Genomic DNA, 27518 nt, shown 5'->3' with positions numbered 1-27518 from the left:
CCCGTTTAAAGGTCACTTTGAAGCTGCAGCTATGAGGAAGGTGGTAGGAAATCAAACCTGACACACATTCACCCACAGGAGGAGATACTTGACGGTGAAACCGCTTGTTGACACTTTGGTTTGCGTGACAAAAAACTACAAAACATCCTCCAAAAGTACGTCTTCCTGCTCATTCCTTTCCTGTTCTTTAAACAACGTGTCCTCAGACAACAGTTATGATATCTTACGAAAAAGTTACTCTTTTACTTTTCCAAGTCCAGCAGCACGTGTCAAATTCCGATCGTTGCATGCAGACCGTCTTTTCAAAATAAACTTCTCTCTTCACAGGAAACAACTTAGTTAGGTTTAATAAAACATCGTGAAATGTTTAGTTAGGTTGAGGCAACAAAACTACTTGAGTTGAGTTTAGAATAAGATCTCTGAGTTAAATACGTTACTGAAGTACGCAAGTTAAGTGACGAACAAATCGACGCTGACTTCTCGTTTCACGCGGGGAACGAACAGCAGAATCTCGGGTGGAAGATCGTTTTTTAGTTTTGACCCACCTCCCCTCCCAAACACGATGATGTGGATTACTTATGAATTTATTTCGTGATATATCTACCGATTACAGCGCGGGTGTAGCTACGAACACCGTGTGAGAACAGCGTGTGATGAACATGTGTGCATAGAGGGGAAATGTAAAAACCAACAGAATGTCTTCTTAAAGTGAATCACTCGGGGTCGGATCCGTGTTTACAGCAGCGTCGATCTCCCTCCAGCTTCATCCTCAAACCACCAAACACACTCGTTAACGCACGACGCGCGTCTTTACCCTCAAAGCCTGCGAGCCCATTCTCAAAGCCTTTCTTAAAACTCATCAAAGGCTCTGAAATCCCTAAAGAGTGTGTGTTTGTGTGTGTGTGTGCATGTGTGTGTGTGTGTGTGTGTGTGTGTGTGTGTGTGTGTGTGTGTGTGTGTGTGTGTGTGTGTGTGTGTGTGTGCATGTGTGTGTGTGTGTGTGTGTGTGTGTGTGTGGGCACTTAGTTTCAGTATGAAAACATCTTCATTAGTTTTTGTGCGGTTGAGTTTGTGCAGCTGCTGTCGAGACATTTTCACCTCTCGTTCAGCCTTAAAGAAGTGCATGAATATGATTATTATCACTTATTTTATTGAGTGCCTCCACACAACAACAAGCCTGACGTTAGATATTTGTAGAAACATAAATGCTCTTTGCGTCCTTGTATCCTTTTTCTTATTTTGCATCTTCCATCAGTGACAGCTAACCTGAAAAGGTGTGTGTGTGTGTGTGTGTGTGTGTGTGTGTGTGGCTAACAGCGCGGGCTAACTTGCACATGCACAAACTAGAGAGCGTGCAGCGAGCCCTCATCGCCTGCCAGTCCTGCAGAGATGATGTCATTGTTTTGAGGCCGCCGATGCTCGGTGGTGAATAATGGAGAGCTCAGAGCCGAGGAGGGAGAGTGGGGCTCAATCCCACAAGTGTATTGTTGCTCTGTGTGGCTCCTCGGTGGTACCAGACACAGAGCCCACAACTCCTCCACGTTACCAGGAGGATATCAAAGTGCCAGGAGGAAGGAGGAGGAGGAGGAGGAGGAAGGAGAGGAATGCAGCAGATAGCATTTAAAGTGGTTTCTGTTTCTGCTGTAAGGCTAAAAACAAAAACATCTTTTAACTCAAATCTAAAGATGCTAATGCAGAAATCTGTTTTTTAAGGTCCTTGTTTCCAGACGCCTGTAGGAGTTGAACCGGTGGAATCGTCTCACTTTAATGGCAGATTTTTTCGAAGGTGCTTTGTGGGGAAGTTGCGGTAATTTAGCAGTAAACCTCAGTGACTAAACAAAACAAAGTTTCCAGCATCTTAAATCCCTCACAGTAGATTCAATCCGTCCTTCAGTCAGAGGCTCGGCGGTTCGATCCCCGGCTCCGCTCGTCGCATGTCGACACTTAACCACAAAAGTCTCTCCCGTAGCTGCGCCTACGGTGTAGAAATGTGATAGAATCTGAATTGTAAGTCGCTTTGGATAAAAGCGTCTGTTAATGACTGTAATGTAAATGGGTGAAGCAAACCGCTTGATGCAGTGGCTTTTATTGTGAAAGGTCAGAGCGGAAGTAGTGAGGCTGGTAATATGCTATTGAAAAAGTGGGATTTATAAATTGTTTGCCATCACTTGTTGACCATAGACCGTCTATAAGAATTGAACAGGAAGTGACCATATCTGGACTGAGGAGTGACGTAGAGACGCCACCTGTCAATCACTGTGTAGCCCCGCCCCTAAAGCATCCCCTGCTTTATGGTCTGTGTGACTCTAAATGGACCATCATTTACTAAATGAACATCATGCTGTACTGAAGAAGACTTGAAACTAGAGATTGAGACCATAAACTCATGTTTACAATGTTTACTGAGGTAATAAATCAAGAGAGAAGTAGAGTCATTTTCTCATAGACTTCTATACAACCAGAGGAGTCGCCCCCTGGTGGACACTAGAGAGAATGCAGCTTTAACACATGAAGCTTTGGGTCCATGACTTCACCGATTGGTCTGCGGTTTGTCTGCGGCAGCTGAACACGCATGTACTTAGAGCTGTCAGCTTGTAAAGACTCGTGTTAACGTCAGGTCTGAACAGGGCCTGAAGAGTCGGCGATGCAAAGACTTAAAAATGAGATGACAACAAACGGAGCTACTCTTCCAGCGTAATGAAATGTTCTACACTGTCTTGTTTATTTAGCTGTGTCGGTGGTGTTTAAGTTTCTCCTACTTTACTAATCCTCTGACGAGCATCATCTGGCCTCCGCTCGTCTGGTCTGGATGACTAACGCAGCGAGCGGCCTGTTTGCTGCGTCTGCCTTTCTAAGAACACTTTGTCCTTTGTGAACACTAAACTCTGCTATTAAACATGCTCCAGAGTGGCATTGGTTCCATCCCATGTATTCAGTGTACATGGATCCTGCAGCTACAACAAATCCAGAGGCTTTTTATTTGGATCCGAGCACTAATAAGGAATGCAGCGAGTCTCTCGGTCGCGTGTATCGGCTTGTTAATGAAAGGAAAAGCCTCGCTCGCCTACTTGTGGATGCGACACCTTTTTAAAAGAGACAATTAGTTAAAGTCAAGTTGTTCCATAAAGTTTTATTAGCATGTTTCATTTCCTTTTTTTATGAATGCAGCCTGCATGTTTTGTCCCAGCTGCTGCTTTTCTAACTCTCAGTGGATGAATTATGTTTAACTAACATCAGAGGACGTTACTGATGGACACACTACGTTCTTAGTTCTGGAAGCTTCTTATTAAGGGTGTTGCGACAGGATCTTGTGGATATTTGTCATGTTTTGGTGGCGGTGGAGCTGCAGGTCACAGTGTAATTTTGCATGAAAGCAGTCGTGAGTTTATTCGTCGGTTCGTCTGTCTTTCACGTTACGATTTAAGTTTTGTTGAATTTAACGTGTTTACAAAAGTTTTTCTCTCGCTTTTTGTCATGAAAAAAAAGAAGACGTCAACACACAGTTAAAGTGACGATCGCATTGTTTTTTACCTAAAGTTGAACAAGTTTTAACAACAGACTGTATAAGAAGTGGACGTAGTCATCGTGACGTCACCCATTGGTTTGTGGACCGATGTTTTGAAGCCTCGAGTTTGGCGATTTTGCCTTCTTGGATTACGGTCGTCGCCATGTTTTTTGCAACCAATTAACAGAAAGTGACCATATTTGGAAGCATCCCCTGCTTTATGGTCTGTTTGACTCTAAATGGACCATCATTTACTAAATGAACATCACGCTGTATTGAAGAAGACTTGAAACTAGAGATTGAGACCATAAACTCATGTTTACAATGTTTACTGAGGGAATAAATCAAGAGAGAAGTAGAGTCATTTTCTCATAGACTTCTATACAACCAGAGGAGTCGCCCCCTGGTGGACATTAGAGAGAATGCAGCTTTAACACATGAAGCTTTGACTTCACTCTCCAGCTTGGTTGAACCTGTCTGATTGCTCTGTGGTTTTTCTGTAATGATGATCTCACACGGACCTCAAAAATGTTAAGTGGAGGACTCTCAGGAAAAAGGTCTTCTGTTGGTCTGAGCATCCAGAACACGGAGTCTGGTGTGAGGACGCTCTGCTTGTCTGCGAGGCTGAGAGCAGTTTGTACTGAGCTCGCAACAAAGACGGCGTGTTGCATAAGAAGATAACGGGAAGCTTTTTACGGGCCGACAAATGTGCCTCATTATGGTGGCGATAGCTCTGTGTTTAGTCTCTGGATGAGGCCCCGCGCTGCGTTTACCTCTCGGGCAAATTGTTTTTCATCTTCGCCGTCATCATCATCATCATCATCATCTTCTAGATTCAGCGGTCTGTGGAGACGCTGGCAGCCGCCAATGAGCCCTCAGACGGAGAGATTTACTGCTGCAACACCTCGGCCTTTAGAGAGAGAGCTTTTACTGAGGAGGCCCTGAGGGAGGAGGAGAAGGGAGGGAGGGAGGAGGAGGATTGAGAGGAGGAGGAGGAGGAGAAGGAGGAGGAAGATGACTAGAGCAAGAGCAGGAGAAGAGAGTTGTGTAGCGGCTGCTCATCGTTCCTTTTGTTTGAGGAGAAAAAGGTTAAATTTGTGTCTTTCATTTCTTTATAGAGATCATAAAACTCACGGTTCAGATCATGATAACGTTATAATGTAGCTTCAGCCAGTACTCATGTTCACTGAGCAGAGCCTGAAGGCATCATGATGTAACTGAAGTGAACCTCCGTTGGTTAGCCGTTAGCGGTGCTGCTAACGTTACTAGCTCTCCTCTGATTGGTTGTTTACAATGAAACATGATCAGAGACCAGAGACTAGAAACACAAGTTCTACTGAGTCAGTACAACTTTATTTACACTGTGATGGTTAACGATGAACTGTGACATTGATCTCAGGTTGTTTGGTCAACACAATGGTTGTGTTGACCAAACACAACACGTGTGTTGTTGCTGAAATGCATTCTGGGTATTTGAGGCCTCTGTGCTTGTTGCAGGATCATTGTCGTTGTCGTTGATGCAAACCCTGATGTTGAAATGCTTCAGGCTCATTAATCTTCCTCCTCGTCATCATCGCGACAGTAGAAATGCAGGCGGAGGGTTTTGCGTCTTCATCTCGTCTGACGACGGCGGAGAAGATATTTGTTGTTTGGAGTCGGGAGGTAAAAGAAAATCCTTTTTGTAGCGAGACGATCAATAAAAGATGAGCAGAGAGCGGCAGCGCGGAGACGAGATGGTGAGGCGGCGGCGATGAGGAAGATGAAACGGTTGATCTATTACTTCTCATCGATCTATTTGTCTGAGTGGAGGAGCGATGTGTTACATGAACACATGCTGCATGCGCTCACCGCTACAGCTTCACTGGACAGGAAGAGCTCTTTGTTCTTCTTATTGTCCTAAAAACAGATAAATAAAGACAGATATAACAAATAGAGATATGTACTGAATTGTTATTTATTATTAAAATAATACATTTGTAAATCTTATTATTGCAGCAATGAATTTCTTCAGTATTTCTTTGTTCTGCGTCTGGAAACCAAAAACAGCGAGTTAGTAAAAAGAGCGGAGAGGTCCTCAGCGTTTGGGTTATTTGTGTCACTGCGAGCCTCAACGCTGGTTCACCGTGTTGCTCGTTAACTGAGATGAGAGATGATTTGTGTTTGACGGCTGGAGGTCATCTCAGGCCGGAGCCTCCGGTGGTTGCGTACCTCCAGGGCTCCTGCTGCTGATCTTTGTCGTGCAGAGTTTCAGAAACGTCGGACGTTAAACGAGCTTTGCTTGTTTGTCGGCGTTTAAATCTTTACAGATGGCCAAGAAGACGCATCTGCACGTGATCTGTGACACCGACAGAACAACCTCCGCTCTGCTGAGGAGGGATTATAATCATCTGTAAACTCATATCTCACATTCATAAACTACTTTATTACCTTCATACAAACCCTGTAAAAGAAAGAAGTCGAAGTATTAAATGTGTCATAAAGAAACAAAGGCTGAACTGTCTTTGTGACGGTCACATGATCAAGTTCAATGAATTTAGAGTTACGCGACTGTGTCGCTCCGACGAGTACGAACTAAACTTCAGGCGATCTTGTGTTTTGTTCCCGCAGGCCAACCTGAACGACTCGCACAACCAGATGGTGGTCCACTGGGCCGGCAAGAAGAGCAACGTCATCGTGGCTCTGGCCCGAGACAGCGCCGGAGCCATCGGGCCCAAGACCAGCTCGGTGTGTGTGTGTGTGTGTGTGTGTGTGTGTGTGTGTGTGTGGAACATGTTTCTCGTGTTTCTGGTGATGATATGATTGTTTAGCAACAGATTAAACTCTCCATCTGCTACATACACACACACTGGATTCCTCTCCTGTGGGTTTCCTTGAAAAGATAAACCTGATCAAATATTAGACCAATATTACAACACAGCAGCTAAACATTCACTGGTTTAACGTATGACACTTTAACTTTGTTTAACCTTCTAATGAGACAGAAAGACTGAACACTCTGAACCCAGAGCGGTCTAAAGACTGAACCCTCTGAACCCAGAGCGGTCTAAAGACTGAACCCTCTGAACCCAGAGCGGTCTAAAGACTGAACCCTCTGAACCCAGAGCGGTCTAAAGACTGAACCCTCTGAACCCAGAGCAGTCTAAAGACTGAACCCTCTGAACTCAGAGCAGTCTAAAGACTGAACACTCTGAACCCAGAGCAGTCTAAAGACTGAACCCTCTGAACCCAGAGCAGTCTAAAGACTGAACCCTCTGAACCCAGAGCAGTCTAAAGACTGAACCCTCTGAACCCAGAGCGGTCTAAAGACTGAACCCTCTGAACCCAGAGCGGTCTAAAGACTGAACCCTCTGAACCCAGAGCAGTCTAAAGACTGAACCCTCTGAACCCAGAGCGGTCTAAAGACTGAACCCTCTGAACCCAGAGCGGTCTAAAGACTGAACCCTCTGAACCCAGAGCAGTCTAAAGACTGAACCCTCTGAACCCAGAGCAGTCTAAAGACTGAACACTCTGAACCCAGAGCGGTCTAAAGACTGAACACTCTGAACTCGATGTCTCCTTAAATTATGGAAACTCACCGGCTAGAGCGGCGGTTTGATCAAAACTTATTTTGAATGGAAATCTGGCTGCTTCACGGTATTTTACGTTGTTTTTTTGCAAAACAATGTTACCAAAGAACCAAAATGGGGATTTGAATGCGCACGTGTTAGCTTTCAGATTGTGACTCATCTTTCTAATTGGTTTAAAATCAGCTTGTCAGCTGGCGACTGGTCGTCTCTCGACTCCAATTAGTCTTAAATCTCAAGTTGTAATTGGACCGTAAACAGCGAGCAGCCCACAAATCAGCTGGCTGCTCCAGAAACACAGGACTGATGATGGTCTGTGAGAACAGTGTTAATAACGGTGATAATCTACAGGCGACATTAGACTAAATTGTCATTTGCTCATCTTGTTAAAATGTCACTTTTCGCTCACCCGTCGTGGTCTCCAGGTCTACGTGTCCTACGACTACGGGACGTCCTTCACGCTGGTCTCAGACAAGTTCCAGCTGTCGGGGGTCCAGGCCAAGGACGGCAACAAGCAGGTCATCTCCCAGTTCTACCACAGCCCGGCAGACAACAAGAGGGTGAGTCACTGCAGGGGGGGTCTCTGTAGACCAGACTGGAGTCACGTGAGCCGCATCACGGACTCCACCGAGCTGGATTCACTGCATGTCTTACTACGGCTGCATGAACCCAAAATACACTATTTTACTGTGATTAACAGGCACAAGAGATGCCTTTAATAACTATATAATGACGTTAATTTGTAAAAAGTGAGTCCATGTTTAGTTAGTTCTCTTTTAAAATGCTTGTTTTGTGATGGGAGTCTGGATCGATCAGCGCTAGGCTAAGCTAACATTGTAGCTGCTCCATCAACACTCAACATAACGTCACATAGACGTAAATAAAGTGGTTGAATGCACATTATTGTATGAAGTTCTGGAGACATTGGAGGTTCATCAAAGGTAACAGAAGGTGTGTTTTGAAGAGAAACTCGTTTGTGTGACGTGTTGTCCAACAAGTCTGAAGGTGAAAGTATTTAATAACCGCTTCAAGGCATTTATTGTTTAGCACTCACATCAACAGTGGTTTGATGATCTCAATACGTAAAACTCTTGACGTGGTATTTCTTGTGTTCTTTGCGCTGATGTGTGCACGTTTCCTTCTTGTTTCTGCAGTACCTATTCGTGGACTCCACCAACAACTACCTGTGGAAAACCTTTGACTTCTGCAGCAGCGTGCAGGGCTTCTCGCTGCCCTTCAAGCCCACCGACCTGCTGCTCCACAGCCAGAGGTCCAGTCTGGTGCTCGGCTACGACAGCTCTCACCCCAACAAGCAGGTAGGAGGTTTTATCTGTCGTCGTGAACGGTGGCGGTGAAAAACCTTGGAAGCGTGACTGCTCGAAATGTGTGGAAGCTTTGTGATTTCTTGTGACTTCCTGCAGATGGAGACGCTTCTAAACCATCAGACTCAATCAAAAAGAACCGATAGCCGTATCAATAAGAGCACCAGTATCAGTAGTAACGATACTCATCCCTACTCCTTCATCTGCAGCATGTCGTAACCAGTCTCTGTTTCCTCGTCTATTAAGCACAATAGCAGCTCTCCGGTGTTCTCATGTGTAAGAGCCAAAAAACGAAGGAATGAGGTTGACCTACATTTTAACAGTACACCCCCCCTCTCCCCCCTCTCCCTCCCCCTCCTCCCTCCTGTAGCTGTGGAAATCAGACGACTTCGGGGAGACATGGGTGTTGATCCAGGAGCACGTGAAGACCTACTTTTGGTAAGAGAACCGAGACGAGAACATAAACCGAGTGTGAGAAAGGTCCTGTGCTCTGCTGCGTTCAAGGAGCCGGTAAATGTAGGAAATACAACCGTCCTAGGAAATACAAGTTGAGTCGGCATCGCTGAAGGAATATGGTTCTAGTGGGCTTTTAATTAGGAGGAAATACTGTTAAATCTATTAAAGCTTCTCTGTGGAAACTACTGTAAGTAGAATCAGAGATGACGATGAGCTGCTGGCTAAATGTCTGAGGCACAAGGTGTTTCACCTTTTCAGTAAATCAGCATGTTAGGGAGGCAAAGATCATCTCCATAACAATAATTCCACTTATTTCTTGTCCAAAAAGTCTCAAATTCTTCCCCATTTTTTCCCGGATCCACTAGCTTTTCAAAAAACACGCAACAACAAACCGACCGGATCAATCGAAAGAGAAAGAAGAAGTTTTTTCTTTCTCTTTAAGGTTCTTTCCATGATGTTATCAGACACTTTTAATAACAATCTGAGCCCGTCAGCAGAAGAGACGAACACTTTTAGTGGACGTAACGTCACAACAATGATAAATCACAACTTTGTTTTATGCATGTTTAATGGTAACGTACTACAATACAACAAACGATCTTTCAGGCTAGAATTATCAGAACAATACGAACATTCAGGCTCCCTCATGTGGCCCAAAAGGGAACTGCAGATATAAACGTTAAATAAAAGACTGGCGTCTTTAGGCGTGTCTGTATTAAAGTGGTGTTCTGATCTTATCACAGTGAGGATGGACTGTTTATCTTCTGGGAAGGGCTGAATGTTTACTTTCACTTTCTGTATTTGGTCTGGTTGTTTGCGTGGCTCACGCTCTGCAGCCTCAGATGTGTATTTGATGGATATTTTATGATCTGCGATGCCTGTTAAAACTGTGTTGTTTTAAAGACAAAGTTTATGAGCTGAAGTGCAAGCGAGCATTTCAATTGACCAGGAAACAGGAGTTCGGTTGGGTGGTTTCAGAGAGGATGTGGTGAATTCATTCACTTCCACATTGGCTTCACTGCTCCCTGTATCCAAAACCAATAGATTGATCTCTTGACTCAGTAAACATGAGTTTATGAGACCATGAACTCATGTTTACAATGTTTACTGAGGTAATAAATCAAGAGAGAAGTAGAGTCATTTTCAACCGGAGGAGTCGCCCCCTGGTGGACACTAGAGAGAATGCAGGTTTAACACATGAAGCTTTAGCTTCACTCCACAGAGAAAAATTTCACTGGTTGCAAAAAACCAAGATGGCGACGGCCGAATGGCTGAACTCAAGGATTCAAAACAGCAGTCCTAAAACCAATAGGAGACGTCGGGTTGACTTTGTCCTCTTCTTATATGCAGTCTATGCTTAGTTCCAAGAAACTTTAAAGTGCTTTTGTTTGATTCGTTCTGAAGAAGCTCTGTCGAGTAATTCAACTTATCGATGAAACAAAAAGAATGTGTATGAATGTTCGTCGACTAAGGATTTCATTGTTCGAGGAGAACCCTTATTGACATTGTTGACGTCTGTATTCAATCCAATTTAAGTTGTTTAATGTGGCCAAAAATCACAAATCACAAATTTGCCTTCAGTTCATGCATGAGCATTACAAGCTCTGCTCCAGACCGTCATAAACACCGGATGCTCCTGGAGCTCAGGCCGGATAAATGGTGCTTTTGGCAACGTGACAAAATGCACTTTGAGTCGTCCAATATTTAATGTTCCGATTAAAAATGTGAACATAAATAAAAGTGTGTGAGGTGTAAACGTTGGCCTCGCAGCTTCTTTGTCCTCGTGGTGCTGATGCTTGTTGAGATCGGTGATTTGACAAATTCTCTGCATGACTCACTGCAGTCAAACCCAGTTCCTCAGCTTCCATCACAATAAGACCAGCAGGATTTCTATATTTATAGGCAACTTTAACTCATTGGGACGAAAGCTAATTTATAGCTTTTCAGGTGCAGGAGCAGCCGTTTCTGTTGAAGCCGTTTAACTTGAACCGTCGCCATCAGCCAGACAGCAAAACCAGCGATCGCATAAACCCTCTAGTGCCAAACGAAAGGAAAGCAGTCAGCGCACAAGGAAGTGCTAGAAAATGAGGAAGTGGCATCAGACCACTCTGATGTCCGCTAGCTGATACCCCCCCCCCCCCCCCCCCCCCCCGAAAAACAACCATTTTCACGTGAATAAATGTGTGAGTGGCCCTTTAGACAGATCACACGTTATCCTCACCGCTGCTGCTTGCTGAAGCTAAATTACTTCTGTTTTTGTGTCTGTGAACGGGGTTCTGTTAGTGATAACACACACACACACACACACACACACACACACACACACACACACACACACTCTGTTCATCCTATTACTGAGAGAATAGGACCTGAATACTGATGCAATAAAAACCAACTACAGGAAGTGTTTTTTTAAGGATGATAACATCAATGTTGACAACACTTCCTCAAACGTATTCAGGGTTTGTTGACTTCAGCAAATGGAACAAACTAGATATTTAAAGTTTGAAGACGATTCTAATGAATTTGCATGTGAGAACCCAGTTTAGCACAAATGAGAGTTGCACGTTACGATTCAAAGTAGAAGTAGTTGAACTGAAACCCTTTAAAAAGTGAATGTTTGTCGGGCCGTGTCGGCAGATTAAGGGAACAATCTGAGGTTTCAGGATTAGTAAGAATGGAAAGTAGATCAAATGTCAGTTGGTTTCTAAGTTGAAATGTCATTTTATATAGAAGGCGCTCAAAGCAGTTTAACATTAAAACGTTGGTTTTAACTTGAACTCATGAAGTTTCGGGATTATCTCTGATTTTTTTGGTCAAATTTGAAACCTGTGTGGACGTATTTTATCCCCCTATTTGCGCTACTCTGAGCCATTTGGCGTCCATTCGTGTCTTTGCATTGACTCATCGTGCAGTCGCATCGTCTCTCTCCATTTAGTCTCAAGAACACTTTATCACACTCGGTCTTTCTTGGCCAGCCTGCTTGGCAGATGAGCAACAAGTTTAGTTTAGTGTTGTCATCCTACGTTCATCCGCTGATAGTTTAACCATTGATGGCGTTCAGCGAGCCGCCAGTAGGATCTGATTAAGCCTGTTAGAGCTACACCACTGCAGTGGAACAACAGCCAAGCGTAACTGCAAATTATCTGAGGACAAAGGCAGCGCAAGTAAAGATTGATCTTAAACTCCCCCCCACTCCCCCACTCCCCCCATGTCCCATCCAATTTGGGTCTAATCCTGTTTGTTCTGGCTTTAGCAGGGGGCGCTACCGTTGTGCTGCAGGTCAGTGTTGTGGCGTCGAAAGCCAAAGAGACTCGAGCTGCTGCTGGATGTGTTTTTTAAAAACCGACCCGATCTGATGGGTCGGTTCCTCGCCCGACTCTTAATCCTGTGATCTCGCTGCTCGGAGACAGACGGAGTTAAATCCTCCTGTGCATACAATGAGAAGTACAATCTCGTTTTCCACATGGATGACAGACAATGCTACAAATCCAGCAAACAGAGTGGTTTTAAATGCATTTAGAGACACAAAGGGATCAGCGGGGAAGAAAGATGGCAGAGGGAGAAGGTTAACAAGAACACATGGAAGGACTAAATGTCACTGCTGAGGAAAACTAAAGGAGCAAATATCATTTTTCAACATTCTTGATTAATTGACATGTTGATGATCGCTCGTGCTTTGTATTAAAAGGCTTCAGTCTCTAATGATCTGATCATATTCACAATCCACAGTTTGTTAGTGCCCTGTTGCCTTTTAAGAAAACTAAGCTATTTGTTACCTTGTCGCGTTACCTTGTCGCGTTACCTTGTCGCGTTACCATGTCGCGTTACCTTGTCGCGTTACCTTGTCGCGTTACCTTGTCGCGTTACCATGTCGCGTTACCATGTCGCGTTACCTTGTCGCGTTACCTTGTCGCGTTACCTTGTCGCGTTACCATGTCGCGTTACCTTGTCGCGTTACCTTGTCGCGTTACCTTGTCGCGTTACCTTGTCGCGTTACCTTGTCACGTTACCTTGTCACGTTACCATGTCACGTTACCATGTCACGTTACCTTGTCACGTTACCTTGTCACGTTACCTTGTCACGTTACCTTGTCACGTTACCTTGTCACGTTACCTTGTCACGTTACCATGTCACGTTACCATGTCACGTTACCTTGTCACGTTACCTTGTCACGTTACCTTGTCACGTTACCTTGTCACGTTACCTTGTCACGTTACCTTGTCACGTTACCTTGTCACGTTACCTTGTCACGTTACCTTGTCACGTTACCTTGTCACGTTACCTTGTCACGTTACCATGTCACGTTACCATGTCACGTTACCTTGTCACGTTACCTTGTCACGTTACCTTGTCACGTTACCTTGTCACGTTACCTTGTCACGTTACCTTGTCACGTTACCTTGTTACGTTACGTTGCCCTGCTACGTGACCTTATGTTACCATGTTACATTGCCTTGTTACGTTTTACATTGCCGTTGCATTTATTCATAAATATAAATATTGCATTGGTCCTGAAGTGTTCATCTCAGTTCTGATGGCTTGTAAATATTCATGCGATGAAAGTCTGACCTGTAAATAGTCACGTTTCTTAAAACCTCGGCTGATGACGGTTCAACCTAAAACGAGTGCGTTTCAGGGAAACCGTGGTCGAATGAGAAACTGCCAAAACAAGGGGAGGAAGGGTGTCTAGGAAGTGTTTAAAAGGGGCAGAGATTAATTCAAAGGAAGGGACGGAGACAGACTGCGAATAGCCCTCCGTGCACTCTCAGCCCAGACAGTGTCCATCAGTTGAACAGGGAGCTTTGAAAGAATGCCACGGAGGCCGAGCCGAGCCGACACACTGCTCCCTCTGTTCGGCTCTCGAGACTCCGGAGGAAAACACACTGATTCTGGAAGGCAGACGATAAGACCCAGTGAACCTCCCTCATTCATTCCACTCTCCGTGCCACGGTTTCTATTCAAACGCCCTCGCTGTGCACTTGTGGCCACAAATAGTTTGACCGCGCTGATATTTTCGGTTTTGAACATGCTGATGTGTCTGTATTTTTGTGCTGACATTTATTGTCTGGGAATTTTGTTGTTGTTCAGAGCAACAACAAAAAAATGACAAGAGCTCCAAGGATGTCAGTTTGAAAATGCATCAGCAGGACGGAGGAGCAGAATGTCCTCAAAGGGACCCGCAGAGGGACAGTTGAAGCAGTAGTGTTCAATGTGCTGCATCCACAAATGACCCAGACGCTAAAGTCGTTAAAGACGTTAAAGTCGTAGCATAAACTGCTCAACAAAAGAGCTGTAGGACAGGAGACGATGGTACAAACGACTCCTTTTGAATAAACCTATTGTCCCGTTAGCATCCGAGCTAACACGGAGCTATTGTGGCCGACTACCGCTAGCATGTTGCTGGATGCTAGTGTGTTAGCTGTTAGCATGTTGCTGGATGCTAGTGCGTTAGCTGTTAGCATGTTGCTGGATGCTAGTGTGTTAGCTGCTAGCATGTTGCTGGATGCTAGTGTGTTAGCTGCTAGCATGTTGCTGGATGCTAGTGTGTTAGCTGCTAGCATGTTGCTGGATGCTAGTGTGTTAGCTGCTAGCATGTTGCTGGATGCTAGTGTGTTAGCTGTTAGCTCACCAGCTCACGCTAGTTGACAAATTTACGTCACCGAGATGTGCGGATAACTTTTTGTGGCGCCACTTTCAGAATAGAATAGATATGTACATAGACTAATATATAATGCAATATATGGCAAATGTGAATGCTGAATTACACATAAGATGCTCGTTCAATACAAAGAACTATCGGTCAAAACTCTTTCACGAGTCAAACTGAATTTTGTTGAAACAATTAAAACAATTAGATTTCTCTGAAAGTTGAAAAATGACTTTTGAATCAGGCACAAACTCAATAAAAAGACATAAATTCAAAATAAAAAGCAATATTTATACATTTAACATTTCATATGTAGTAATAGGATTTTGATATAAATGGTGATGTTTTGGCATCCATGTCTCTTGACTCCCCCCCGCTCTCTCCTCCCCATCACAGGGGCGTGGAGCCCTACGACCCCCCCACCACGGTGCTGGTCCAGAGGCACGAGCCCCAGGGCGTCTCCACCGTCCTCAGCAGCACCGACTTCTTCCAGAGCGAACAGAACCGCATGGTGATCCTGGAGCAGGTGGACAGCTTCCAGCTCCGGGACAAGTACCTGTTCGCCACCACCACGCGGGTAAGAAGGGCCCGGCGGAGGTCACGACCTTATTCTAACTCAACTAAATAAACTTTACCTGTCTTAGCTTTGAGCTCAAAAGCTGCAGTTTGTACCTTTTTTTTTTTTTCCTCCAGCACATAAAAGTTATATGAGCTTCATCAAAGGATGAGTTTGAGCTTAAACTGATTTATTGATAAGTCAACAGACAGAATATTACTGTGTGTATGTAAAGACTGTGTGCATGTAACGAGTGGAAATTGACTTGTTTTGTATGAAAACGCACAAAAAACGAGGAGTAACTTTTCGTAGGATATCACACAAACCTTATTCAGACTCTCAGTATTTAAAGTGTGGAGTGTTAAAGCGTGCTGGTTTTAAGTAAAGCACGTTCACTGATGAATGTTCTTTAAAGTGTTAATGAAAGAAGAGACAGGACTCCAGCTTACATACAGGAGAAAACATAAAAAAGCTTTGTGAGATATTTGATTTAGTTGAGTCAGCCCGGATTACTCTTGATACTCTTGGTTAAACTGCTGGCACCGACACACAGAACTGTAATGTAACAACTGACGGTTCCTGTTCATGTCGCTACATTTGTTAAAAGCTCACATATTGTATAACAGCTTTGCTCAGCATCGCAGTTTCCCACCTCAGCAGAATGTGCTGAGTGCAACAGACTGTTCGATCAATACCAGTCTCAGTGTTGGTGCAGAAGAGGCCGCAGACAGGCAGGCAGGCAGGCAGGCAGGCAGGCAGGCAGACAGGCAGGCAGACAGAGGAGCAGGCAGACAGGCAGACAGACAGACAGACAGACAGACAGGCAGACAGACAGCGGAGCAGACAGACAGCGGAGCAGATGGCGAACATTATCTTGGATCTCGTCTCTTATTCTCGTTTCCTTCTCGTCACTAGACGGCGTGTTCGTGCTTTTATCCGAGCTTGAAATCGTCTGTGACAGTAGTAGCTGTGCACGCCGCTTACATGAGTTTAAGTCAGGAAATTCATTTACATTTTCAGTGCAATACTGAGATAAATATGCAGTAAAACTTTAACGTTCTGTCTTTCTGCTCTTCTATTTACGAGCGACATTAGATTGAGAGAGCACGTGACGTACTGTAAATGTCACGCGTTTATGCAGATGCACGATGCAGTCGGGATGCAGCCGCATGCAGCAGGCTTAATGAATCCCCGGTGGCTAATGTGGTCAAAGCTAACGGGTAACCCCTCTTTTCCAATTACTGATGTGGTCCAATGAGACGCAGCGGTTAACCTCAGAGTGCTGAGAGGGCCGACAGCTGCAGAGTGCAGGTTTGTTTGTGGCTCACGATGTGAAGCAACATGTTTCAGCTCGTTACAAAACGTGTTAGCGTTTATTTTGTCAGTCCTGTGTGTGTCGTAGCTGTAGCAGTTGTACGGAAGCCCTGAGAGGCCAAGTGAGGAAAACAAATGAATAAAACAATAATAAGAATAATAATTCTGGCCATCCATTATTTTTATGTCTCGTCTAAATAGTTTTCTCTCCTGTTTTTATGACTTAAGAGCAGATTATAGAAGGTTTTGACAAGATTTTTCTTTTTTTAAATTTTTATTTGTGAACAAAAATGACCCTCTTGTGGCCGAAATGAGTATTACAACAACAAACACACAAAACAATGTAAGAGAAATGATCCTGATTCTGGCCTTTACAGTTGATACAGATTGTAAGTAGACTGTGTTCAGTACTCCTTTATCACTCGTAACATACGTTTTGAAGGTTTTATTTCATACTTTCTATGCATATATTCATGTCTTGGCCAGACATCTAAATCAGGGCCAGAATGCACCATTTACTAATCTTTGTCGCCTTTTCCCCCCCGATGAGTTTGCCTGCTTGTCGTACATCAATATCTCAATCGCTGTGATCGAGCTCTCAGAGCGGAGCAGCAACTTCTCCGTCTGGGAAATGATACCGTGAGCTCAGCAGGGGATGAAAGAAACTGATGATCTCTAATGTTTTCAGCTTTATTTGTCAAATGTGACTCATCAGCAGTTTGTCATTATTAATGTAAGAACAACAACACAGCCGTCACCTCTAGATGAGCTCGGGTACGTGGAGCTTTACACTGTCGGATGCTGAAAGTAAAAAGGAAGAGAACAGGATACAGTTTCACAGTAAAAACACGTTTTCATACAGACTCGGAAGTAGTTTCAATTATCAAAACTTTACGCACCGTGTGAGAAAGACACTCAGATTATAACGGCAACGTCAAAGTTCACTTTCTATCCGTTTCTGGAGCTTTCGAATGCTCATGGTCTTCATCCGTGCGTGGTGTTCGTGTTAATGTGATAACGGCTGAAGAAGACCATGAGAATACAGCAAGTGGACCTTGAGTTCACGTTGTTTGGTCAAACTCTCTCTCAGCTAAAGAATGAACCTTTCACGCTCGATGCAGCAGCGTTTTCTCTCCACTAACGGAGAAGATAACCTCTCTGCTAACTCGTATCAAAACCTTCTAAAACGAGTCCGTGACCTCGCACCGATCCGTCGGGGGTTTGCTGACATGGAAAGGACGGAGCGGCCGTGAGCACCAGAGGGCAGATATAACGGACGACATAATGCGTCCAACACGTGGCCCGTTAGTTTGGGTTCCTTTCCTCAGAGACGCCCACGAGGAGAACGTGACTGAAAGGTTATAGAGGTGATTTACAACCCTGCTGTTCAGGTTGTTAGTCGACTTAAAGAGCGAATGTCAAGCTGAATAGAAGCGATATGTCACTTTAGTATGAATGGGATTAACGCTAATTCATATTTTCTGGCTTCTACTTTAACCTTCTGACCCCCAAAACCCGCCGGCTGGTTTGAAAAACATGTTTTCTTGAAGCAATTGCCAAAACTACACCGATAGAAGCTGTAAAAACCATCATTATTGTGAGTTTCATCTTTCCGACGGCCCTTGAACACATCATGTGCGACGAACGCTTCCGTCAGAAAAAGCAGCCAAAGCTTAAAAACATTTTCTTCTTCATGTTCTCATTATAAACCTCTCCTCTAATAAAGAGTTCACTTCAACATGATGGTGTAAAAATATTAAAGAGTGAAACTATGACGTCATGATTGATTCATCTGAGACCAACAGTCATGTGACCACAAGGGAGGAGGAGGAGGAGGAGGAGGAGGAGGAGGAGGAGGAGGAGGAGAGGAGAGGAGAGGAGAGAGGAGAGGAGAGAGGAGAGGAGGAGAGAGGAGAGGAGGAGGAGGAGGAGAGGAGAGAGGAGAGGAGGAGAGAGGAGAGGAGGAGGAGGAGGAGAGGAGAGAGGAGAGGAGGAGGAGGAGGAGGAGGAGGAGGAGGAGGAGGAGGAGGAGGAGGAGGAGAGGAGAGGAGAGGAGAGGAGAGAGGAGAGGAGAGAGGAGAGGAGGAGAGAGAGGAGGAGGAGGAGAGGAGAGAGGAGAGGAGGAGGAGAGGAGGAGGAGAGGAGAGGAGAGGAGAGGAGAGGAGAGAGGAGAGGAGGAGAGAGGAGAGGAGGAGGAGGAGGAGAGGAGAGAGGAGAGGAGGAGGAGGAGGAGGAGGAGGAGGAGGAGGAGGAGAGGAGAGGAGAGGAGAGGAGAGGAGAGAGGAGAGGAGGAGAGAGGAGAGGAGGAGGAGGAGGAGAGGAGAGAGGAGAGGAGGAGGAGAGGAGAGGAGAGAGGAGAGGAGGAGGAGAGAGGAGAGAGGAGAGGAGGAGGAGAGAGGAGGAGGAGGAGGAGGAGGAGGAGGAGGAGAGAGGAGAGGAGGAGGAGGAGAGAGGAGGAGGAGAGAGGAGAGGAGGAGGAGGAGGAGAGGAGGAGGAGAGGAGAGAGGAGAGGAGAGGAGGAGAGAGGAGGAGAGGAGAGGAGAGAGGAGAGGAGAGGAGAGAGGAGAGGAGGAGGAGAGAGGAGGAGGAGGAGGAGAGAGGAGGAGAGGAGAGGAGAGAGGAGAGGAGGAGGAGAGGAGAGGAGAGAGGAGAGGAGGAGGAGGAGAGAGGAGGAGAGGAGAGAGGAGGAGAGAGGAGGAGAGGAGAGGAGAGAGGAGAGGAGGAGAGGAGAGAGGAGAGGAGAGGAGGCTGAAGTAGAGGATGTAAATAGTTTAATATATAAAACACGTGGAGCCTCCATTGTGTTCCAACATTGGTAACACTTGTGGACATTTAAAATGTTTTTGATATTTAGATTCCATTGTTCGCCAATTTATGTAAATTATCTTATCAAAGAAATTCAACTTGTTTTCTTCCTTCTTTGTTATGATGAATGTCGTAGTAACTGTGTTGTTCTGCAGCAACAACGTGTTCTAGTTCTATCTAGTCGTGCTGGTTCAGGACTTTGTGTCAGACGAGGCCTCAGAGAGCAAAGCGTCTCTGGGTTCAGAGGGTTGAGAGACACACACACACACACACACACACACACACACACACACACACACACACACACACACACACACACACACACACACACACACACACACACAGAGAGCTTCTCAGTGAGGTTCGTCTTCCACTTGTTTGGTCGACCCGTCTGTGACGCGTTATTATGAATCCCACTGCTTGTCTTGGCGAGACCTGCAGCGTTCAAGGGTTGGCCAGCCGTCCGTGCTCTGACCGATGGCCTATCCTGACCCCAACTACTCGAGGTCACCGCCTAAACCTCAACCCGGTCGCCTCGGCCTCGGTCTTGCCCGAGTAGAGCAGCGGGATTGATGACCTCCCTCCTCCCCCCAGAGCTGATTAAACCAGTGAGACAGACCAGCACGGACGCTGCCCTCTGGGGCTCGTATAGAACTGGACTGGAAAGGATCCAGACTGACCTGTCACAACGCATCAGCTCTGTTAGCCACTTACTGCCGGTAGCAGAGCTATACATCTAGATTTCCCGCCCGGCTCGTTCGCTATAAAAAGACCGGTTCTTCCGTCCCGTCTCAGTCGCTCCCCCTGCTCTTCTGTCTGTGCCTTCGCACTAATAGGATTACAATAATGGAATATCACAAGTGCTGCTGGCAGTGCCCGAGCTGCTTAAGCTAATTAAGGAGACAGAAATGGAGAGTTTTATCTAACAACAGGGAATCCTGAGCAATAGAGTGCTAATCAGGGGCCTCAGAGGTCCCGGCCCTCGGTCCCGTCGAGGACACCAGAGGGGGAAGATCACCGGCTTAGTAGATGTAAAGGGGAAGCCGATAAGGCCCCGTTCCCTTCTGCTCACAGCTATCTGTCGGACGTGTTCCCTCTCGTTTAGATCGCTGATTCTCTGCAAAAGAAGTCACGGACAGAGACGCAAACAGGAAGTGGAGGATTGGAGGAGTGCAGCGTTCCTTCTGGTGGTTTCTGAAGCTCTTGCTTACGTTCAGTTCAGTGAATACCTCAGACTGTTGGAAAGGTCCCGGCACTGGTGTGCTGGTGTTTAGAGCTGCATGTTGTGGTATTATTGATGTTCTCGTTTTAAAGCAGTCAGAAGTTTAGTAGCATTAACAACGGCTGTACCGTTATGCTAAGACATGCTAACCAAGTTAGCTATACTAATGTTACTCGCCACATTGATACAACTCAATATAAATGCAGGAAAAAGCAGTCAGACGGGTTCTTTCTGCTTCTTTTTATTGGTGTAAGAAGTCCTGATTTCTTTAGATGGTTCAGAACCCTCGACCGGAGGCGACGTGTGCTGGTTGCCATATTTCTAGATTCTCAAGTGTTCGGTCTAGAGATGAACCAATATGGATGTCGGTCAAATAGCTGGATGGGGTATCTGTGACTCCCCTATATCTGGTTTTGTTTTTGTCATTCTTTGTATGTTTTTATCGAGCTTGACGCCCAGACACGTCCTGAACACAGCAGCATAAGCAAATACAGGCGGATTGATTCAAAGGGATGATTCTTCTATAAATCTATATATATATATATATATATATATATATAAATATATATATATATATATATGTATGTTGTTTCTTAGAGAAATCCTCGCATCATGAATATGAAGCGAGGATCCTCGAGGCTCATCGTCTGAACTCACGCACATGAAGGTCAAAGGTCGTTCACAGCAGCAGGTGAAAGCAGCAGACGCACTCGGCCTCGGAGGGTTTGGCTTCTGACATTTACAGCTTGTTTCGGTGTCGGTGAACGCACCTTTTGCTATCGTGACATTTTAACCTTTTTAAAAATGAAAGACATGATGCGCTCGTCCTCTGGGCCTCATTAACAGACGACCTGTTGACTGTGTGGGAGTGGAGCTCTCACTGTGAGGCATTGTGGGTAACAGCAGAATATTAAGGATGTACTTGAGTTTTAGTGGTTCATATATATATATATATATATATATATATATATATATATATATATATATATATATATATATATATATATATATATATATATATATATATATATATATATATATATATATGACTTTGTTTACATAGAAGAAGAATAAAACAGTTGATTATTTTCTTAATTAATTGTCTTTTTTCCTCACAAAATAATCAAAAAGAAGGACTGAGAGTATCGATACTGGAACCAGCGCTGCCCTCCTCTGACCCTCGGGCCCAGTGTGGTCTGTAGAATACTGGATCTGACTGCACCGGGATCTGTGGGTTCAGAGCGGATCCGATCCAGAGAACACAGAGCGGAATGTGTGGCTCACGTTCAGCAGCCGCTGCAAAGCGATCTGTGGTTTCAGTGGAAAAATACATAACGGCCGCGCCGCTGAGTGGAAACACATAGCTGACATTCTCCCGTACACACACACGTTCCCTCTTGACCTACAAACCTTGATTAATATTTAACACAAAGTCCCAGAGGACGGGAGTAGTTCATTATAATCCACCGCTGTGTTGGTCTTTCTGCGTCCTCTGGTGTTTGACATCATGTGATGCTGTGTGCACCGTCTCTTCTTTGTGTCGTCGCTGCTTTGCTTTCACGTCGCACAGAGGACGTGAACACAACGCGAGATACAGCAATAGACACACACACACACACACACACACACACCACTATGTTAGAACGGAGGTGAAAAACCGTCTGAATCAGTTTTACTGGAGCTCTGAATGAGTCCAGCTGCTGCTTCTTCAAACACCTTCTCTGGAAGGTTGACGTTGAGATATTTGTTCCTCTCTGATGTGTGACCTGTTTGCTCAGTTTGACATCCTTAATATCTCCGTTAAACACATGTAGACGTATTGTTCTGTCTGCTTCTTAAGTTACTTTTTATTTTCTCCATAAATCTGATGATATTTCTCCCGGAGGTGCAGTCAGTGACCGTAGCAGAGCGTCACGTTTAACCTCGTGTCTTATCTCAGTTAGTGTCTGCAGGCTGTGGACGTGATGAAGAGCTGAGCAGGGCTCAAGAGGAACTTCTTCATGAGTATTTATGAAACCGATCAACCAGGAAACCAGCGCTCCTGGTCACAGATCTAAACCCATCATTTGGTTTCTTGCAAATGTTAAAAAAAGCTCAATCTAATTGGATTCCAGAAGAGATTCGACACTAAGTTCAGATGAACAAAAGGCTTTCAGACCCTCTGATGGTGTCTGTTGGAGGCTGGAAGCAGCGACTGACGTGATGATTGATGAAGTCCAGTGATGTCTTCAGAGCTCAGCTCGCTGACGTCGGGTCTGACTTCTTTGTTGGACTTCTGGCTCCTGATTCCTCTTCTTTAACTCCCTCGTGGCCTCTTTTCTGTCTCGCTTCTTCCATTTTCTCACTATTCTTTCTTTTAAATTTCTTTTTTTGAGGAAACAGTTTTCAGTCGTCTCTGTGTTTCATAGTGAAATGAGTCAAAAAACACGTAATGTCGACTAAAGACCGTACCGGTACAGACGGATAGAGCTGTCGTTAGACTGTGTATGAATATGTTAAAATAAGTGTGTGTATGCATAAATATATATATATACATTGTATTTATCCGGTGTATCCCTACATATATAGTTTGTGCATCATGTCAGCGCTGTGCTGATGCATGCTGGGTAGTTCATTCGTCATTTCACCGGCTCTCTTCCTCTCTGTTGTCTGGTCTGCGTGGTCATAGTTCCTCTTCCTCGTGTATTCGTAGTGATTCTCTCTCACGCTCACTGAAACACGTTCTTGTCTTTTCTTAAGTCTGGACTCCTTTAAGACGGAACATCATCAGGACAGATGATCTGTTTATTGTATAAACTGATGAATAAATAACTGAGTAGTTGGATGAACCGTGTCTGTCTCCGTGTCCTCCGTCTCTCCAGAAACTCTTCGGCAGCCACGAAGCGTCGTCCGTCCAGCTCTGGGTCTCCTACGACCGCCAGCCGATGAAAGCCGCCCAGTTCATGACCCGACACCCGATCACGGTGAGTCTGCATCGAGCCTCAGCTTCATGTTGGTACAAACTGAAACGTGTCGAAGCAATTTCTGATCCGATGCGTCTTGTTTGTGTTCTTTAATCACTTAAGTTTCTGACTCACTCAAATAATAAAGCTTCCACAGAGCTACGAGACATTTATACTGTTGTAATGATGTAATGTAGTAATGTAGTTATCTGTAAACTCGTGTCTCATATTCATAAACTACTTTACTACATTTATACGAGCTCTGTAAAGGAAGAAGTATTACATGAATTATAAAGAAACAAAGGCTGAATATCCGCTAAACTATTTAATGAGAATATATTCACTCACTGGTTGTTTCTAAAGCATTTAAAAACAAACTGATCGTCTTTGTTAAATCCTCTGACGTTTAAATATTAATATTTGTGTGAACATGTACGCTAGTTATACACATTCTAAACAATTACTATAAAAATAGTCATAGAAATGTGATTACTACGACTACTACTCATTTTAATAATATTTTGTATTAATAATAATTTTAAATAATAATTTTAATAATATTGTTTTATAATATTTTTAACAATAACACTTCTTAATAATAATAATTTTTAATATATTACAATTTTAATACTTAAAAATAAAATAATAATAATAAGACTTTTTAATAATGATAATAATTGTAATAATACAAATGTTAATAATAATCTGGAGTCAGCTCTGCTTTAATTCAGTCTGTTGAAATAAAAACTTTGACTCGTTTCTAAAAATATGAATCAACACAATCGACTTCCTGATTGTGAAGGAAGAGCCGCCTACATTACCCAGAATGCACCTCCATGTTGAGTCTGTGATGTCCAGTCACGTCTCATCAGACCATAGTGTGGTGACCTCATGGTGACCTCATGGTGACCTCATGATGACCTCGTCTCTGTCCTCACAGGAGTACTACATCGCGGACGCGTCGGAGGATCAGGTGTTTGTGTGTGTGAACCACCTGAACAACGTCACACACCTCTACATCTCAGACACACAGGGTCTGTCCTTCTCCCTCTCTCTGGAGAACGTCCTGTACTACAGTCCTGAGGGCTCAGGCAGCAACACACTCATCAGGTACCACACACACACACACACACACACACACACACACACACACACACACACACACACACACACACTCAGGTACTGCACACACACACACACACACTCAGGTACTGCACACACACACACACATCAGGTACTACAAACAATCACACACATACACTCTCTCTCTCTCTCTCTCTCACTCACTCACTCACTCACTCACTCACTCACACACACACACACACACACACACACACACACACATATACACACAACCACACACACATCTATACGCACACACACACAACCAAACACACTCACACACATAAACACACACACGTTATCTAACGAGTATTAAACCCTGTGAGGCTGGTTAGTACTCAGCTGTTAGTTTAGTTTAATTCTTAATATCTGTCGTTGGATGAACATCAGGAGTTAATTTGCTGCCTTTGTTTTTCGTCTATGAAGCAGAAGTTCAGCTTCAGTTTAAATTCATCACTTTCTGCATGTTGAGTAGTTCACAGAACAACAGGAGCTCACAGGAAGACCTCTAGTCCCCTCTCTGATCTCTGATTACTCTGATTACTCTGATTACTCTGATTACTAAGGCTTCTTAAACGTAATGCTTCTTTATCTAATAACAGACAATCTACCGATCCGACTCGTGTGACCTCTGACCTCTGCTTTACTGATCACTCTTCATCGTAATCGCATCAGGAAGCGCGCGTGTGTGTGTGTGTGTGTGTGTGTGTGTGTGTGTGTGTGTGTGTGTGTGTGTGTGTGTGTGTGTGTGTGTGTGTGTGTGTGTGTGTGTGTGTGTGTGTGTGTGTGTGTGTGTGTGTGTGTGTGTGTGTGTTTCAAAGAAGTGAGGTAAATAGATGAAGTAAAAGAAATGTCGGTGTTTGATGTTGCCATGGTGACGGGTCCTCCTCTGGGTTTCAGGTACTTTGCCAACGAGCCCTTTGCGGACCTGCACCGTGTGGAGGGGCTGCGCGGAGTCTTCATCGCCACGCTCATCAACGGCTCCGTCAGCGAGGACAACATGCGGTCGGTCATCACGTTCGACAAGGGGGGGACGTGGGAGCTGCTGCAGCCGCCTGCTGCCGACAGCCTGGGAGGAACCGTGGACTGTCAGGTACCCGACCGAACCCGAGTCCTCAAGGAGCCGAGATTCATTCAGTCGCTTTGTGTCACTTTTATGAGGGTTACGATTCTCTCTAATGTCCACCAGGGGGCGACTCCTCTGGTTGTATAGAAGTCTATGAGAAAATGACTCTACTTCTCTCTTGATTTATTACCTCAGTAAACATTGTAAACATGAGTTTATGGTCTCAATCTCTAGTTTCAAGTCTTCTTCAATACAGCATGATGTTCATTTAGTAAATGATGGTCCATTTAGAGTCACACAGACCATAAAGCAGGGGATGCTTTAGGGGCGGGGCTACACGGTGATTGACAGGTCTCTACCAGAGACGTAGACGGCGTCTCTACGTCACTCCTCCTCAGTCCACATATGGTCACTTCCTGTTTATTGGTGTAAAAGACGACTTCTTATTTATGGTCACAGTCGGAGGGTGTTTTGCACAGATGCTGATGTTTTACAGCGAACAATGTGTAGTTTCTGTGGAGAATAACGTGGTTTGGTTTTATGACAACGTCGTCTGACTTTCCCCTCCTCCCTTCCTCCTCCTCCCCTCCTTCCTTCCTCTCCTCCTCCCTTCCTCTCTTCCTCTCCTTCTCCCCTCCTCCCTTCCTCTCCTTCTCCCCTCCTCCCTTCCTCCCTTCCTCTCCCTCTCCCCTCCTCCCTTCCTCTCCTCCTCCCCTCCTCCCTTCCTCTCCTCCTCTCCTCCTCCCCTCCTCCAGCTGGGTAAAGGTTGCTCCCTCCACCTGGCCCAGCGCTGGAGCCAGCTGTTCAACATCCAGCTGAGGAGGATGCCGATTCTATCCAAGGACTCAGCTCCGGGACTCATCATGGCCACAGGTGGGACGACAGAGCAGCGACATCACTGATGAAGACGAGGTTTCAGGAAACACGTGACGCTAAAAAAGTGCCTTTAAGTGGCAGATTAGTGTCTTTCCTGATCTCGTGGACCGGAGCAGGAACCCTTGGTGTCTGTGTGACGGGTCGTTTGTAGAAGGTGGTTTCTTTTGGCTGGAATGTCTTCATGAGTAGAAGTGAGTGAAGGACTTCGGGGGCCCTCTGTTGGAGGAGGGCCTCACTGACCTGCTTGTGGTTTAGCTTTGCAGCAGCTTCCTCTTGGTCTGATAAGTTCCCCGTAGACAGGAAGTCCTCCTCTGTGGTAAACGAGCCGTCTTCTGTCTTTCCTGTGTTGCTTTGACACGCGCTCTGTGGAGAAGCTGCTAGAAGCTTCTCGTTCGGTGGGACAGAAGTTGTTCGTACCTCAGCTGAGTGACAATAAGGCCTGAGCGAGTCTTTTTAAACTATATCGATACTTTTTATTCAGAAAATGGAACAAAACGACTTGAGTTTCAGTGCTTGAGGCGATGAGGTCGCACCACCACCACGTGCACACTGTGACGTACGAGGAGAAAGATACGCAACAACGGATCTCTCCACCGAGTTTAGAAACGTTGTCGGCTTTAATAGATTAAATACGGCTTCACTGCTGGATTCATCAGAGTCGAGAGCTTCTCTCTTCACAGCTGGTGGGGAGCATTGATTTGTTGATACTCTCCAGTTTCTAGGAGACCGCTTCTCCTGCACGAAGCCAGTCCCGCTAATTAAATTCTTATTGGAGGAGGAGGAGGAGGAGGAGGAGGAGGAGGATGAAGAGGGGTGATCTCCGGCTCCATTGGCTTCGTTATCGCTCTCCAACAGACGAGCTAATTACGGCTGCAGTAGCCTCTCAGCGGGTCAAACACACACAGCAGCTGCACAGATGTGTGTGTGTGTGTGTGTGTGTGTGTGTGTGTGTGTGTGTGTGTGTGTCTGTGTGTGTGTGTGTGTGTGTGTGTGTGTGTGTACACACACAACCAGCTGAACAAGCTGCTCTGATGGCTGTCGGATGTTAATGCAGATTCAAAGGTGTTCGTGTTATCTTATTTCTCTCCTTTTTGTTGTAGTTATTTTCCGTCGTGGTC

General features: G+C 45.1%; 1 protein-coding gene across 1 annotated transcript in view; it reads left to right on the top strand.

Annotated features, from left to right (window-relative positions):
• Positions 1-27518, top strand: part of sorl1 (sortilin-related receptor, L(DLR class) A repeats containing) — a gene marked incomplete at its 5' end in the record, with an annotated part of 53356 nt that overhangs the window by 3887 nt on the left and 21951 nt on the right. The window contains 9 exons of the mRNA XM_079166543.1: positions 6113-6229; positions 7494-7628; positions 8223-8384; positions 8761-8828; positions 14894-15074; positions 23256-23357; positions 24277-24446; positions 25359-25551; positions 26280-26397. Of these exons, the coding sequence (XP_079022669.1) occupies positions 6113-6229; positions 7494-7628; positions 8223-8384; positions 8761-8828; positions 14894-15074; positions 23256-23357; positions 24277-24446; positions 25359-25551; positions 26280-26397 (1246 nt within the window). The remainder of the gene's footprint in view (positions 1-6112; positions 6230-7493; positions 7629-8222; positions 8385-8760; positions 8829-14893; positions 15075-23255; positions 23358-24276; positions 24447-25358; positions 25552-26279; positions 26398-27518) is intronic.

The sequence above is a fragment of the Pholis gunnellus genome (assembly GCF_910591455.1).
Source record: "Pholis gunnellus genome assembly, chromosome: 9".
In the NCBI taxonomy this organism is placed as follows: Eukaryota; Metazoa; Chordata; class Actinopteri; order Perciformes; family Pholidae; genus Pholis; species Pholis gunnellus.
The sequence above is the reverse complement of the archived record's forward strand: the minus strand, read 5'-3'. Positions and strand labels throughout refer to the sequence as shown.